Genomic DNA, 14,600 nt, shown 5'->3' with positions numbered 1-14,600 from the left:
GGTGACCTACGTCCACGGGAGAGAGAGAGAGAGAGAGAGAGAGAGTGAGAGAGAGAGAGAGGATTTTATTAACTTTCTGGAACAATTACAAGCACTCAAAAATATATCTCACTTTGAGCTCTCACAAATATCTAGCAATTTACAATGATAGGGGTATGAACCTATTTATACTTGAGGAATCAAACCTGAAACCCTAATGGGCCAAGCCTATTGGCCAATGAATGGTGAAAACTAATCATATTCCACCATGCAACATCTTCTGGAACATTCTTCCATCTTGAGCATCGTAAAGGACATCATAGCATACTTGGCTCATTAAGGACCAAAATGGTCCGTCTTGCGCCATCATGGCGCAACAGGAATATGGATGGCGCAAGAGGCATCAAGTGTGGCACAAGAACATCTAGGTTGGAGAAACATCGCCATCTTAGCGCAACAAGGTAATGCTTAGAATAACATCATACTCCATGACACAACAGGAGTACCCCATAGCGCAAGAGGGATACCCCATGACGCAAGAGGGAGTATCTTGGCGCAAGGAGTGTCATTGGCGCGACAACATCCTTCTTGGCCCAAGTCTTCAGTAGATGGCGCAACAAGGTTCCCTTGTTGCGCCATATCACTCCCAAGTACTCTAAACCTCTTCCAGGTGCTCCAAACCCCCTTCTATATGATTTGTTCCTTTGGCACTTGATCCATTCCTTTGTTAGACTATCCATTCCTTTCTCAGATGATCCGTTCATTTTTCACATGCTCCATGAACCCCAAGTGCACCATTGTGATCTAAATGCTTCATGTTGGACAAGACTTCATACCCCAACATCTTTTTACACCATTATGTGTGAGATCTTAAAATTCAGTTTCTTTCATGTGATTATGCATCTGTTTACTTATTATATGACGTTTCACCAATTACGGTTACCATCAAAGAGGAAAGACATGTTGGAATCCTAAGTCAAGTAGGACTTAGAGACCAAGTAATAGCAACCTAGTTTTTAGGAAATCATAAACAAGTAGGTTTCTAGTTTCCTAATTGTAATCTAATTACAAATCGGTAGTTAGGAGTATATATACATTGTTTTAGGTCGAGTTAGGATCATTGGAAAACATTGTAATATCGTGAGTTTTGAGAGAGTTTCTCATATAATCAAAGAGTTATTTTGATTAAAACAATCGTGTTTACATATTCCAATCTTTAATTGGTATCAGAGCCAAGGAATCGAGGGCTATGAAATCGAGTTTGTTACCTGATCATCATGTCAGACGTAGAAGATGGTGCAGGGGCTCCTCCGGTGAGAGTGAAGGAGGTTGGGACAACCTGAGTAGCATGTCTGATGCTTACTTCCACTAATTATACTGTGTGGGCACTAAGGATGAAAGTAGTACTCAGAATTCATAAAGCATGGAGTGTAATTGACCCTGGAACAGAAGAGAATGAAGAAAAAAATTACCTGGCAATCGGATTATTCTACCAAGCAATACCAGAATCCTTGATTATGCAATTGGGAGATGTCGAATCGGCAAAAGACCTTTGGAACTCGATCAAAGCGAGGCACGTTGGCACCGATCGGGTGAAAGAAGCCCGATTTCAAACCCTAAATTCTGAGTTCGACAGATTGATGATGTCAGAGAAAGAATCAATCGATTCCTTCATCGGGAAATTGTCAGGAATCGCCTCCCAATTGGCATCACTAGGAGAAACCATCGTAGAATCGAAGATGGTGAAGAAATTGTTGAAATTCGTACCCAGAAAGTTCCTTCATATCGTGGCGTCACTTGAGCAGATTCTTGATTTGAAGACCGTCGGATACGAGGATATTGTTGGTCGCCTGAAAGCTTACGAGGAGAGGGTGAAGGAAGCGGATGACGGTGGAGAAGAATCGAAAGTCCTGTTCGCCGATGGTGGAGGTATCTCGTCGGGAACGAAGGAAAATGGAAAGTGGAAAGGAACGAGTGAAGTGAATGGGTTTAATGGGACTGGCGCCTAGCGGGTCAAGTGGATCCGGATCTAGTGGGTTATCTGGGTCGGGCGGATCAGGCGGGCCCGAAGGGAATAATAGGGTTTCTCAAAGCAATCGGCCCAATAAACTGTCCAATTCTGATTCATCTCAACTCAATTCCAACAATTGCAAAAAATGTAATTGTTGTTGTGACAAAAATCGGAAAAATAAGGAAAAGGACCGATCTAAGGTAATTTATTTTCGGTGTGACAAACCGGGTCATTTTGCTTCTGAATGTCCGGAACGGCTCCAAAAATTACAAGAAGGTGATTTTTCGGAACGTGACGATAGTGACGAATCCATTTTTTAAATACGGATCGGGTCGAAGGATTCTCTAGAAGGACTTAAAGATTCGGGGGTGATTGTTGGAATCCTAAGTCAAGTAGGACTTGGAGACCAAGTAATAGCAACCTAGTTTTTAGGAAATCATAAACAAGTAGGTTTCTAGTTTCCTAATTGTAATCTAATTACAAGTCGGTAGTTAGGAGTATATATATACATTGTTTTAGATCGAGTTAGGATCATTGGAAAACATTGTAATATCGTGAGTTTTGAGAGAGTTTCTCATATAATCAAAGAGTTATTTTGATTAAAACAATCGTGTTTACATATTCCAATCTTTAAGACATAGTTTTCTACATTTCATTACTCATTTTTGTGTAGTCCTTAGTGGTATCTTTAAGACATAGGTTTCTAGTTTCCTACTTTTTCTTTTCATCAAGTGCTACGTAGATAAAGTTTGATTTAAAACAATAATAAAATGAAGAACTGGTGAAAGCCAAAAGCAGGCAAACATTCACAACTTAAGAAATTCATGCCTACTACAATCAAGTTACACAATTCAAATACATTTCAAGTAATTGACCAACTGGTATAACATAAATAAACCAATGGATTAACTCTCACTCCAAAAAGACACATGAACTCGAAAATATTTACTAAGTTGGGTTGGGTTTGGGTTTGGGTTTGGGTATGGAATATGGATGGATACATGTTGATTAGTGAGTTGTTCCCTTTGATTGGTTGGTATGCAACTTTGCATGTGGCAGGTGGTTAATAATAATGCTCTTCTTCTGCACAAGTGCATAGAATCAAATTTACATAAATCTCCCTCCCATCTTCTGCACAAGTGCATATGGGCCAAGAAAGAATTCTTCAAACTCCCTATCCTAAAAAGCAACCGAGTAAAAAAAAAAACAAAAAACAAAAAACTCTAGTTTCACCCAAACTCATGACACTTCTTGTAGTGCAAGATTCAACTCGTGTGCTGACTTGGCAATCGATCCCCCCCTTCTAAAAAAATCAAAAAGAGATCGTATTTAGATGCCTTTTTTAAAAAAAAATATTTTCATTGGAAAAACTGGAGAGTAAAGTGAAAACAGACCTAGTTAGAGGCGGCAAGCAACGCTTGACCTTTTCAAGCTCCACGTAACAGAGGTTGCAACGCTCCAGCCTGGCACCCAACATTTTGTTAATATATAAATTTCAGAAAATGAAATTAAATAAGTTTTAATGTGTATAAAGAAGACACCTTTGTTCTGCTTCTATATCAACACCAACAGAGGCTGATGCTTGTAAAGATGAATATATGAGTGAACCAAATGTCCTCACCAGCTTTAGCAGCAATTCTAGTGATAATCCTTGATGCCTAAATTCATCAACCATGATTAAGTTAAATACTACGCTTTTGCATATCATATCATAGTAAAATTTTCATGTAATAATGATGAACTCGCTCGCGTACTTATCCATGTCGCTTTCAAGGAGGTTTGTGAGGAGAGGTAGTAGACAAGAACAAATATCCAATGTGATGGTGTCCATTTTTTCTGTCAAAAGACTCACTATATCTGCAGTCACCTGAATTGTAATAAAAAGAAGATTGGGAGTCAAGACTAAAAAGAATCAATCACCAACAGATGCATGCAATAAGAAGAGATTTTTTTCTTTTTTTTTTTACTCACAGAATGATCAGCCATTCTCTCCATTGCTCTAATTGCTGCTTTAATATCATTCCTATCCCAGCATCTATGGATCATCTGCAGATAACAAGAGAAAAAGTATCCATATATAAACTTTTCCAATAGCATAACTAACTTGGATCTTAAGAAAAAAACAATGAGAATAATAAAAAAAAAAAACCTGTAGTTTGGCTAGACGAGACTGCATTGAAGATACGAATTGATCATGTCGTCCCATTATATCTACAATAGCATCCTCCTCTGTGAGAGGTTCTGCTTCCTTCGCACTAGATTCAGATAACTGTTTCTGCATAGATTCATATACAATAGCAGAAGAAAAATCAAGATTATCTTTTTGTTTATAATGAAAACCAAGTGTCTGGAGGAATGAGTATAAACTATAAAAGTATCTACAAGTGTCATACCACAGGATTTGGCAGTGTGTTGACAGCAGAGACAGAGACAGAGACGCTATCAGAGAGGCTTCTGGAAGGAAGAGTGTCATGATAAGGTGCTCTTTCTTTTCTGTCCCAAGTAGAAACAAGTGTGCGTGTTCTTCCTGAATATAATATATATATATATATATATATATATATATATATATATATATATATATATATATATAGAGAGAGAGAGAGAGAGAGAGAGAGAGAGAGTTTAATATTCTTCATTCATGTTGTTGATTGTGTAAGAACAGGAAGCAGGAAGAAGAATGGGTATTATATTTATACCTCTTCGTTTGCTTTCCATAGAATAATTATCTCTATGTGGTCGTTGTAGGCGTCCTTCATCTGCAACAATTGCCATAAGAATAAATAATGATATATACTTTTGGTATATTTGTGAATCGAGAAATCATCAATATACTAAAAGAATGAGAACCTATAAGTTAACATGTTAAGATGAAAAAGGAATAAAAGGTGACATCTTAACAGACCGCAGGGTTCGGTTGATAAGTTATCATTTCAAAAGACTTACGAATTTCAGGATGACAAATAACTACTCTAAATTTTGAAAATTGGGGTTCTGTTTCATATAATCCTAACTGCAAAAGGTCTTTCTTTTCACTTTCTGGGTGTTCTCTGTTTTGTGGCAAAGATTGACATGGGTGTCTTGAATTTTGATAACAAAGCTATGTGCAGTGAGAACATGAATCTTTCTTATTTGGGTGTTCACTGTTATGTGGCAGAGATTGACCTAAATTGGAAAATTGTAGTCAAGATAAGAGCTATGAAACCTCAATTTTAAATCGGTATGGGTGTTATATGATTTCAGGGTTTTGTGGCAAAGATTGACCTAAATTAATTTGGATGTTTTGTGGCAAAAATCGACTTGGGTCTTTTGTGGGAAAGAAGTAGAACAACCTACATTGATTTGGATATTCTTTGTGTATAGAGTTAATTCAGTCTCTACACAACTTTGGCTGCTTATCATTCTTTCTTAGAAAAACATATATGCTAAACTACTAAAGCAATTACAAAACTACAGATTAACAGTCATTAGGTCATAACATTTCTTGGTTGATGACATGTCATAACACTACATCAACATCATGACAGTCAAATACATGATCTGAAAGATAAATTGATGGCTTTGTTTAAAAGGAACACATTTTAATAGTGATCCAATAAAACAAATGTTGGCATGAACAACAATATAAACATAACATTTTAATAGAGAATTAAATACGTACAGATTTCAGGCTGATAACTCGGAAGCGATTCTGTCACTACATTTTGTTCAGCCTTTCCAGAAACAGAACTCCTGTCATCTTCAAAACTTGTCTCCTTTGCAGGATTCCCAAAACCAGACTCTTTCATTGAAGTAAAACCACTTCTATCAGCAACTCGACTTGACTCAGTGTCACTTAAATCACTCACAGAATGTCCAGAAGCTAATGGCTTCTCTCCTTCATCCTTTGCATTCGAGAACTTTCTAGAATCAGATGTTTTCGATAGTACCATTGTTGGCATTAATCTTCCAGAAATACCCTCTCTTCTTAACTCACCACTCTGTTCTGACCTACTGTTGTTTCTAGGCACAATTACAGGAGCAACATCTAACCTATTGAAAGTTGACACATTTTGTGTTGACTGGTTCTTTGTAACACTTCTTTTTGAAGTTGCAGGTGCACTTGGAACAGTAACTGAAGCAGGTGGACTGATCTTTTGAACAACATTTGGATACATCTTTTGAGAAATAGCAGGTGCATTTCCCGTAGCTTCATTACATACACGTTATAGATAAGAATATAAGATAAAAAATATTATATTATAATCATTGAGAATTGAGATACAGCATAGAAGATAAAAAAAAAAAGCATACATGAAAAGGTTTTGGAATCTTTGTTTGTTTGTTCTGAGTTTTGAGAAACTGAAAGCCTCCCCAATGATTTTGGCTCCTTCATTGAATCTGAACTTTGTGAAATTGAAAGCCTGTTCAAACTTGACTTTGAAGTATTATCGGACAGAATCGAAAGGTTGCCACTTTGTTCTTGCTGACCATTTATCTTGGAAATGCTATATGGTTCAATTCTCTGGATTGATATATAAAAGATTGCACAAGAAACATTAATACAATATAAGAAAAAAGAATAGCTGAAAATTGGTAGAATGTAGAAAGTTATATTATTACCGAGACATCTACAACCCAAACTCCTACACAGCTTTGATTGTAGGAACAACCTAGAAGCTTTCCTTCATGCATATTAAGATCTGACAATTTTGACCATCCTACATCTACTGCATCATGAGTTCTGATTGGTTCCCATGAGAAGACTTTTAGACTCTCATGTAAACCACATAGCAGGGTTCTCCCATCAGGATTAAATGTCATACAACGTACTCCACTAGTCTGAAATATAAAAACATAATAAACAAATGTTGAAAAAAAAGGACAACATGCAATGAAAAGTTTAAGTAGATTAGTTCCATTTTGGCATCTCTATTATGTGGGTCCCATATATACAAATCCTCAAGGTTGAAAATGGGACCTACAAGATGGAAAATGAAAATGGAATCAAGTTTTGAAATAGTCTTTGACCAAATTGACCCTAAAGTATTTACCTCTGGACCAGCAGAACCTATGAGTTCCAAAGTCTCAAGGTCCCAGAATTTAACGGTTTTATCAGCAGATCCTGAAAGATAAGAATGCAAATAAAAGGAAATTGATAAACTTTGAAAACAAAATACTATTTTGTAAAAGAATATGTGAATGAATGTTTGCAGCATAAGGTCTAACCTGTAGCAAGCAAGAACTCATGTGGATGAAAATCTATGCATTGAACTTGGCCTTCATGAAACTTGAAATCATGTAAAAGCTTTCCAGCAGTTAAATCCCATAGCTGTAAAAACAGTCAAATATTGCAGACATCAAACTACCATAGTTCCAATTTACAAACAAAGTGACATTTTTATAATAAAATAAATAAATTATGTTACCTTTACACTGTTGTCTTCTCCACCAGATACCACCCAACGACCATCTGGTGTAAATCTTATTGCATTGACCCCACGTGTGTGACCTTTGTAGGTATGTATACACCCTTTTCTTCTTATGTCCCATATTTTTAGATTTGTGTCCAAAGATCCAGAAGCAAAAAACTCCCCAAATGGATGGAAATCCAAGGATATGCAATTTGATCGATGACCAGTAAGAGTGCGAACAACTATGAGGAATAAATTAGAACACATTATTTACCATAATGCAGAAAATGGACAATGATCAATGAAGTAGAAGTTATATCATACTTTTTGCCTCTTCTAAATCCCACAACTTAATTGTACCACTTGCTGCTCCAGCAGCTACTAACACTTCAGACGAATCAAAGCTGACAGAATCAATTCCACTTGAATGTCCAGACAAACTCTGTGACAAGAATTGCGTTTTGTATTATGTTTTAAGGAAAAGGGTATTTTCATTGTAGAAACAAAGAAAGCAGACTGTTAAAAGTGGAATTGGGTAGCTTACCAGTATGGCATTTGGTTTGCCAATAGCCCATAGATTAACTTTGTGATCTTCTCCTCCAGTAACAAGAACTCTTGAAGATTTCCTACCAATCTTGAGGCAATTCACACTCGAAGTATGAGCTACAAATTCCTCTATAAATCAAATTAAGTCAAGTTTACCAATCGTATTCATCATTAGATTCAAAGCAAGCCCATTTGGCATTTGAAATCGCAGGCACACATTTAGTATGTACAGATCGGTTGCACTTCCCTAGATCAAAAAAAAAGTAGGCCTACAAAGGGATTTAGTTCGTTGTTCACTAATCCGCTACATATATTATCAGTTACGATGCGATACTACAAGAAAAACACAGAAGTATAGAATAGAACGTAAAGAAAATAAATGTAGTAAAAGGATACGTAGCTTATAAGCACGCTTTGTGGTCGCCATGAGAGACTCTCTCAAGAATCTGATGAAAACGCAGAAAACCCTAGAACACAATCATTAACCGTTGCTTTCAAAATACCCAGATCTCCATATCCATACACATTTTCTGGGTATTCCGAACTTCCCCTTTTTGAAAAGATAAAAGATCTCAAACCCTAGAACGAAATAATGCCAGTTGGCTCTCGTTTGAACAAAACCCCTACTGACAACTCAAAATTCTGTGGAAGAAGAACAAAAAGCTACAAGATTCCCCTTTCAGAAGAGAAGAAGCGAAGCCATTCCCATTTCCATTCAAATTTGTGAAGAAAGAAACGAAAATAAGGAGGGAGGGAGGGAGAAGGAGCTTTCAAGTTTTTTCAAGATCTCTGAAACCCCATTTCAACTTCAGTTGATTTAATTTGTTTTTAAGAAAAATTTTACTACTACAATTGAGATGTCTTTTTTACTACCTACCTACCTTATTAGTTTCATGAGCAATGAGAGGGAAAACCACTCAAATGAATGCATATCATGCTTATGCTTTTGCAGCCGACCCCACTGTAATATAAAGGGATCACGATATTGCCTTCTTCTTATTTCACTTTTATGGTTTTAACAAGGTCACCTCCAATTCCAAACCTTATGGCTGATGGCTACCTGCACCCAAACATGGAATTGACTTGGTGTTATTAGTATTACCATAAAGACTACAACTTTGTTCCCTCTACTTTACAAAAGACCAAGTTTTACTAAATTTTCACCACAAATAAATTAATTGAACATATAGAGATAATTCCACTTTAATTTAGGATTGAATAACTTAGAAAAATCACAATTAATATGACTAAATTTTCACCACAAATAAATTAATTGAACATATAAAGATATTCTACTTTAATATAGGATTGGATAACTTAAAAAAAAAATCACAATTAATATAACAATATTATTAGTTTTTATTGAAAATACATATAACCCGAGACACTTCATATATGTCTTTGTTAAATATTAATATTAAGATATCATATTTTTCTACCAAATTTCCAAGTAGAGAAATTAAATATCCTCCTACCATTTGTTCTTATTTTTCCTCCTACCATATCAAATATTGACATGTGTCACATTTAATTAGACATTTAATGAAATTAATAATCATTTAATCCACTTGTCAATATTTAATATGGTAGGAAAAAAAGTAGGAACAAACGGTAGGAGGATATTTAATTTCTCTTCCAAATATTATGTTTGCTCGTCCACCAATCTTTAATTTAATGTTTTATAATTATTTTAAGTTTTCATACTTCAAATTTAAAATATCATATATACTTAAGCATAAACTTTTATAATATTATCATTCCCTATTAGAGAGACTCATTTCGATGATACTTGATTTTTTATTTAAAAAAAAAAAGTAAAAATATCTAACTATAAAAAATCATGCCATATGCGTCAAAAGTTATGTTTGTTTAGAAATCATAAATAACTAACAAAATTACTAATCGGCCCAACTTGAGATGGCCCATGATGACTCATGCTACAGAGTTATTGTTTTATAAAATTTAAATACATCTTATCATGTTATCTCCGGGCCGACGTGTTAATCTTAATTCTGCCAGATCTATGCTTAACTATATATTAGCGTTTTTTAGTTAGCTAATTGTATCACCGACAGAAATTGATACAAGAAGCCACATTTATTTTTGATTATTGTATATTAGTGTTTTGTTGTACATTAATTCAATTATGCTTTTCTGGAAAATATCAAATCAATAATGGTACATGTAATAACGCCTTATGTACTGTGTACAATCTATTTCATTTAATTAGAGTTTATTATTATTGGCTCAATTACCTTGTAGTGACATAACACAATAGTTTTACCAAACTTACCATATGTTATGAGACATTGAGAATAAAGAAAGATTTTTAATTTTTTACCCTATCAAGCATCAACAACAATAAAGATAGGAATGTGGAAGTAAAAAGTTTATGATATTTTCAATTTATAAGAGATGTATAACGATCAATTGATAAGAAATTAAAATGATTATAACATAGTTAAAAATATTAAAGATAAGGATTTGATTAAATTTGATATTATGAAAGTTTATGAAAAATAATTATGATATTTAAGAGTTATACAGGACAACTATAATATTTTGATATTTAATAATGACATATTCAAATTTCTCTATGTGTAACAATATTTTTTATTATAACCAAAATGTGTGGAAGCATAACTTGGCATCTTACCCCATGTCATTTCATTGGTGATTTGCTTGAAGCAACCCACACAACTTACACCTTGTATTTGCACACCCATCAACATCGTTGTGGTCGTGTCTCATCCGGTCATTATTTACTTAGGCATTCTACTTTCATTATAGGAAATTAGTTTTCTTCTAGGCATTGTATTTTCATATACAATCTGTAATGTCTGTTTTACATTTAAGTAATGTCTCTTATTCGTTTCCAAAATATTAATAATTATTTTGAAGGTAGTATTTCATGAGTTTGTCCTAAGCCGGCCAAAAATGGTATAAAACCAAAAATGCGTCAAAAAACCGATGTTAGCGAAATAATTTCATTTGAGGCAATTACTTATGATTTGTGAAATTCATTAAATTTATGAAATAGTTTAAGGGATAACATCTTAAGCTTTAACATAATTGTTTTATGAATTCATGAAATAAGTCAAAAGACTCTATATGAATCCATGAAATAAGTCAAAAGACTATATATCATGTCACTGGAACTCGTTTGCCATAAAAATCTTAAATGATTTCTCTTTCCGAATGTTACATTTTCGCAAAGTTGTCTCTCGTTCCTAGGCATAAAAAATTATATCACCATCAAGTGATTCCTTAAACTTATTGCATCATTGTTGATATACCAAAATCTTTATGTTGTTCAAAGTATACATGTGAGATCGTATACCTTTCACGAATATAGACATATTTCATGAAATAGCAGTAAGTCAACTAATAATTGTATTTTTTAACTTAATATTATTATAATTTTGTTTGATATCTATTTCATTAGTTTTTTTAAAAAGAAACAATGTGAGAAAATTACCAAGTAAAGTTGTTTTCTTTAGTTTGACTGTTCCAAAAGCTCAAGTATAACACATCCAATTACTTTTATCCACTATGTTAATTGTCGCAATATACCTAAGTGATTAATGTGGGACCTAACATAGATGATTAAACTTTTATGTTTCTAGAGGCCTATGATCGAGTGACTGGAGCTTCACGAAAATGGTCATAACTTTGGCTATAGGGCTTCATTTTAGGCATGCGACTAGTCAAATCAAAGTTTGAAACGAGGAGCAAGTCATGATAAGTTCCCAACGGGGACTTACCCATTTTCAATCCCAAAATCGTTTTCAAAATGGAGTTATAGACCTTTTGTGTGTTTTTTTTTGTAATTTTTGGGCTTTGTTTTCTGTAACATCTATATTTTTCAAGTTTGCTTTTGGACCCTTGAGTTTTGATTTGTTGCAAGAAAGGTCCCTAATGTCAAATTCCATGACTTTTTGGTGTTGCTCGAGTACGCGGGATGTACACCTTGGTACGTTGAGCATACTAGGTCCCATGCCAGTACGTTATGCGTACTCCGGTATGTCGGGCGTATGTGGTTTAGACCAAACCCCTAATAATTAAGGTTTGTGCACTATTTAAACACCATTATGGCCCCAAGACCTTTCCCTTTACCAGCCTCCACCCCACGATCGACCCTCTTTGCAAACCCAGGTTCATTTTGAGCTATTTGAGCTTTTTGGAGTGATTGTGTGCTTCCTTGGTTGTGAAAAAGGATCTTCAAGGTGTAAGCTTTGCTACCAAGAATTTAGATTCATCATCTCATCTTCATTGGGCACCATTTGGAGGTATAAAGCTCTAAAATTGGTTTATGTTTCATTAGATCTTGGATAAGCCTTGATTTTTCATCTTTTTGTCCAAAAGTCAAGTGTTTGGTGAGTAGAAGGTACTCCAAAGCCTATAAGGTGTCCTTTAAGACGTTTTAAGTTATCTCAAGTCATAAGGATGCAAGCTTGAATCTTGATTTGTCCCCATCCATGAGTCAGGGTGTAGAAAAGGATGAAGTAAGCTAGGATTTTAGTGTTGGGCTTCTTGTAGCCATTCCAAGGCATAAAGTTTGCAACTTTATGGCCTTAGGGGTCTTAGTGGGTTCATATCTAAGTTTTGGTTGTTTGGGTCTTAAGGCTTTAAGATGTTTTTGCATGGTTTTCATGAGGGGTGCATACGTCATGCTTAACTCTCTATATGTCGCGCGTACTACATCCCAGTCGTGATCCTCCCACTTCGGTCGAGTACGTTGCGCGTACTAGTTGGTACGTTGAGCGTACGGCCCAGTCTAGCTTGGGGTGTGTTTTAAGCCTTAATCGTTGGGCTTGCTATTTAGGCTAGACCATGGACTTTCTTGTTGTTGGGCCACTCCAGATGTTGGATTCATTTTGGACCTTAGATATCCTTGGGTTTGGGCCTAGGATTTTATTGGTCTTTGAAGACTAGCTGGTACGTTGCACGTACCAGTTGGGTTTGGGCCTAGGATTTTATTGGGTTTGGGCCTAGGATTTTGTTGGACTCACTTCGGCCGAGTACGTTGCGCGTACCAGTTGGTACGTTGAGCGTACGGCACGGTCTAGCTTTGGGTGTGTTTTGAGCCTTAATCGTTGGGCTTGCTATTTAGGCTAGACCATGGACTTTCTTGCTGTTGGACCACTCCAGATGTTAGACTCATTTTGGACCTTAGATATCCTTGGGTTTGGGCCTAGGATTTTATTGGGCTTTAAAGACTAGCTTGGCCCATTTTACCTTGGACATTAGGCAAGTGTTGTAGGTTATGTCTCAATTACTAATTGGGACTCTATTGTTTAGTTAGCACGGGGATTTCTCCACTCCAGCAGCTCAAGAGTTTATCTGGGATTTTCAGCAATTGAGGTTTGTTTTTCTTACTAGATCCATGGGTCGAAGTGTAACACCCTGAGTTCAGAGGTGCAAGTTTAGGGTTCTTAGTGTAAATAAGGAAGGTCGACTCGGCGAGTCGATGGATAGACTCGACAAGTCGAGTCGCGGTTCTGGTCAAGTGTTAAGTAACCAACTCGGCGAGTCGGCGGCTGGACTCGGCGAGTTGGTGCTGAAAAGAGAAAACCCTAATCCCAGGGGTTGTGCCATATATAAAGAACATAACATCCTTTCTTCATCCTCCTTACCACCCTTGAGAGCCTACAAACCCTATAAATCGAGTGGAGCCCCATTGATAGTAAAATTGGAGCTTTGGGAAAGGAAATCTTGAAAAGGGAACTTGAAGACTAAGGGATTGTAGCAAGGGAGTGGTATAGATCTGAGGTTTACTTCAGTGGGGGCTTTCATTTGAGGTAATAATCTATTGCTTAAGCTCCTTTGAGTCTAGATCCTTGTTGCTTGAGTTTTGGGGCATTTCTAGAGTTATTTCGGGTTTGGAGGTTGGATCTGAGGTTGCTACCTCAGATCTGGACTTGAGATGGTCCAAAAGATCATAAAGTTCATGTCTAGGAGCCATTGGTGAAGCCCTTTGTCTTGAACCCTAGCCCTAGAAGTGTTTTAGGCTTATATCTCCTTGCTCTCACGTAAAGTTAGCAACTTTATGTGAGGGTTAGGCTGTAAATGAATGGATCTATGGATTGGAGTCCCTGCATGGCTTGAAAAGTCTATGTTTGGAATGAGAACTGAAGAGACTCGGCAAGTCACATGGGTGCACTCGACGAGTTGTATGAATATGTGCATGGACTCGGCGAGTTGGAAGAACAACTCGGTGAGTTGGAAGAACAACTCGGCGAGTCTGTTAAAGATTGCCTGGGACTCGGCGAGTCTATGCTTGGACTCGACGAGTCTGGTCGTGGAACCCTAGCCTTTTCTGGTTGAGCTGAGAATCGGTGAGTCGAGGGATGACTCAGTGAGTTGAGCAAGAAGGGACTCAGAGCTTGTTGAACTCGACGAGTCTTGGGGCGACTCGGCGAGTTGAGTCGTGATTGGGAGTTTCTGAGTATAGGGACTCGACGAGTCAACGTGTTGACTCGGCGAGTAGGGTCAACTAGGAAGGTTGACTTTGATTGAGGACTTTGAATTTGACCAAGAGTTGACCAGTTGACTTCCAGGGGTATTTTGGTAATTATTAGCATTTATTGAGTTCGGTCTTATGGTATTGACCAGTGGTGGAGTTTGTGTCGGAGGTTGGAGCAGCGTGATCTTATCTTTTCAGTCAACAG

The 14,600-nt window shown here is 36.5% G+C and overlaps 2 protein-coding genes across 2 annotated transcripts; one reads left to right on the top strand and one right to left on the bottom strand.

The window, feature by feature from the left end:
• The first annotated feature begins 1,373 nt into the window (after window positions 1–1,373).
• On the top strand, window positions 1,374–1,988 carry LOC111884431 (uncharacterized). The gene has a single exon (XM_023880758.1). The coding sequence runs from the start codon at window positions 1,374–1,376 to the stop codon at window positions 1,986–1,988; it is 615 nt and encodes a 204-aa protein (XP_023736526.1).
• Window positions 1,989–2,795: 807 nt separating this feature from the next.
• LOC111884361 (katanin p80 WD40 repeat-containing subunit B1 homolog KTN80.4) lies at window positions 2,796–8,894 on the bottom strand. The gene is made up of 17 exons (XM_023880667.3): window positions 8,326–8,894; window positions 7,928–8,058; window positions 7,708–7,825; window positions 7,399–7,625; window positions 7,199–7,301; window positions 7,024–7,094; window positions 6,593–6,811; window positions 6,284–6,494; window positions 5,652–6,179; window positions 4,690–4,749; window positions 4,384–4,517; window positions 4,140–4,265; window positions 3,962–4,036; window positions 3,745–3,857; window positions 3,532–3,648; window positions 3,385–3,453; window positions 2,796–3,293 (listed from the first exon to the last, which is right to left on the bottom strand). Exons 1-17 carry the CDS (start codon window positions 8,354–8,356, stop codon window positions 3,230–3,232), a joined length of 2,397 nt encoding a protein of 798 aa, XP_023736435.1. The 5' UTR covers window positions 8,357–8,894; the 3' UTR covers window positions 2,796–3,229.
• Between the last annotated feature and the right edge of the window lie 5,706 nt (window positions 8,895–14,600).

This window comes from Lactuca sativa, chromosome 3 (genome assembly GCF_002870075.4).
Source record: "Lactuca sativa cultivar Salinas chromosome 3, Lsat_Salinas_v11, whole genome shotgun sequence".
NCBI lineage: Eukaryota > Viridiplantae > Streptophyta > Magnoliopsida > Asterales > Asteraceae > Lactuca > Lactuca sativa.
Note: the sequence above shows the minus strand (reverse complement) of the source record. Positions and strands in the feature narration are given on the sequence as shown.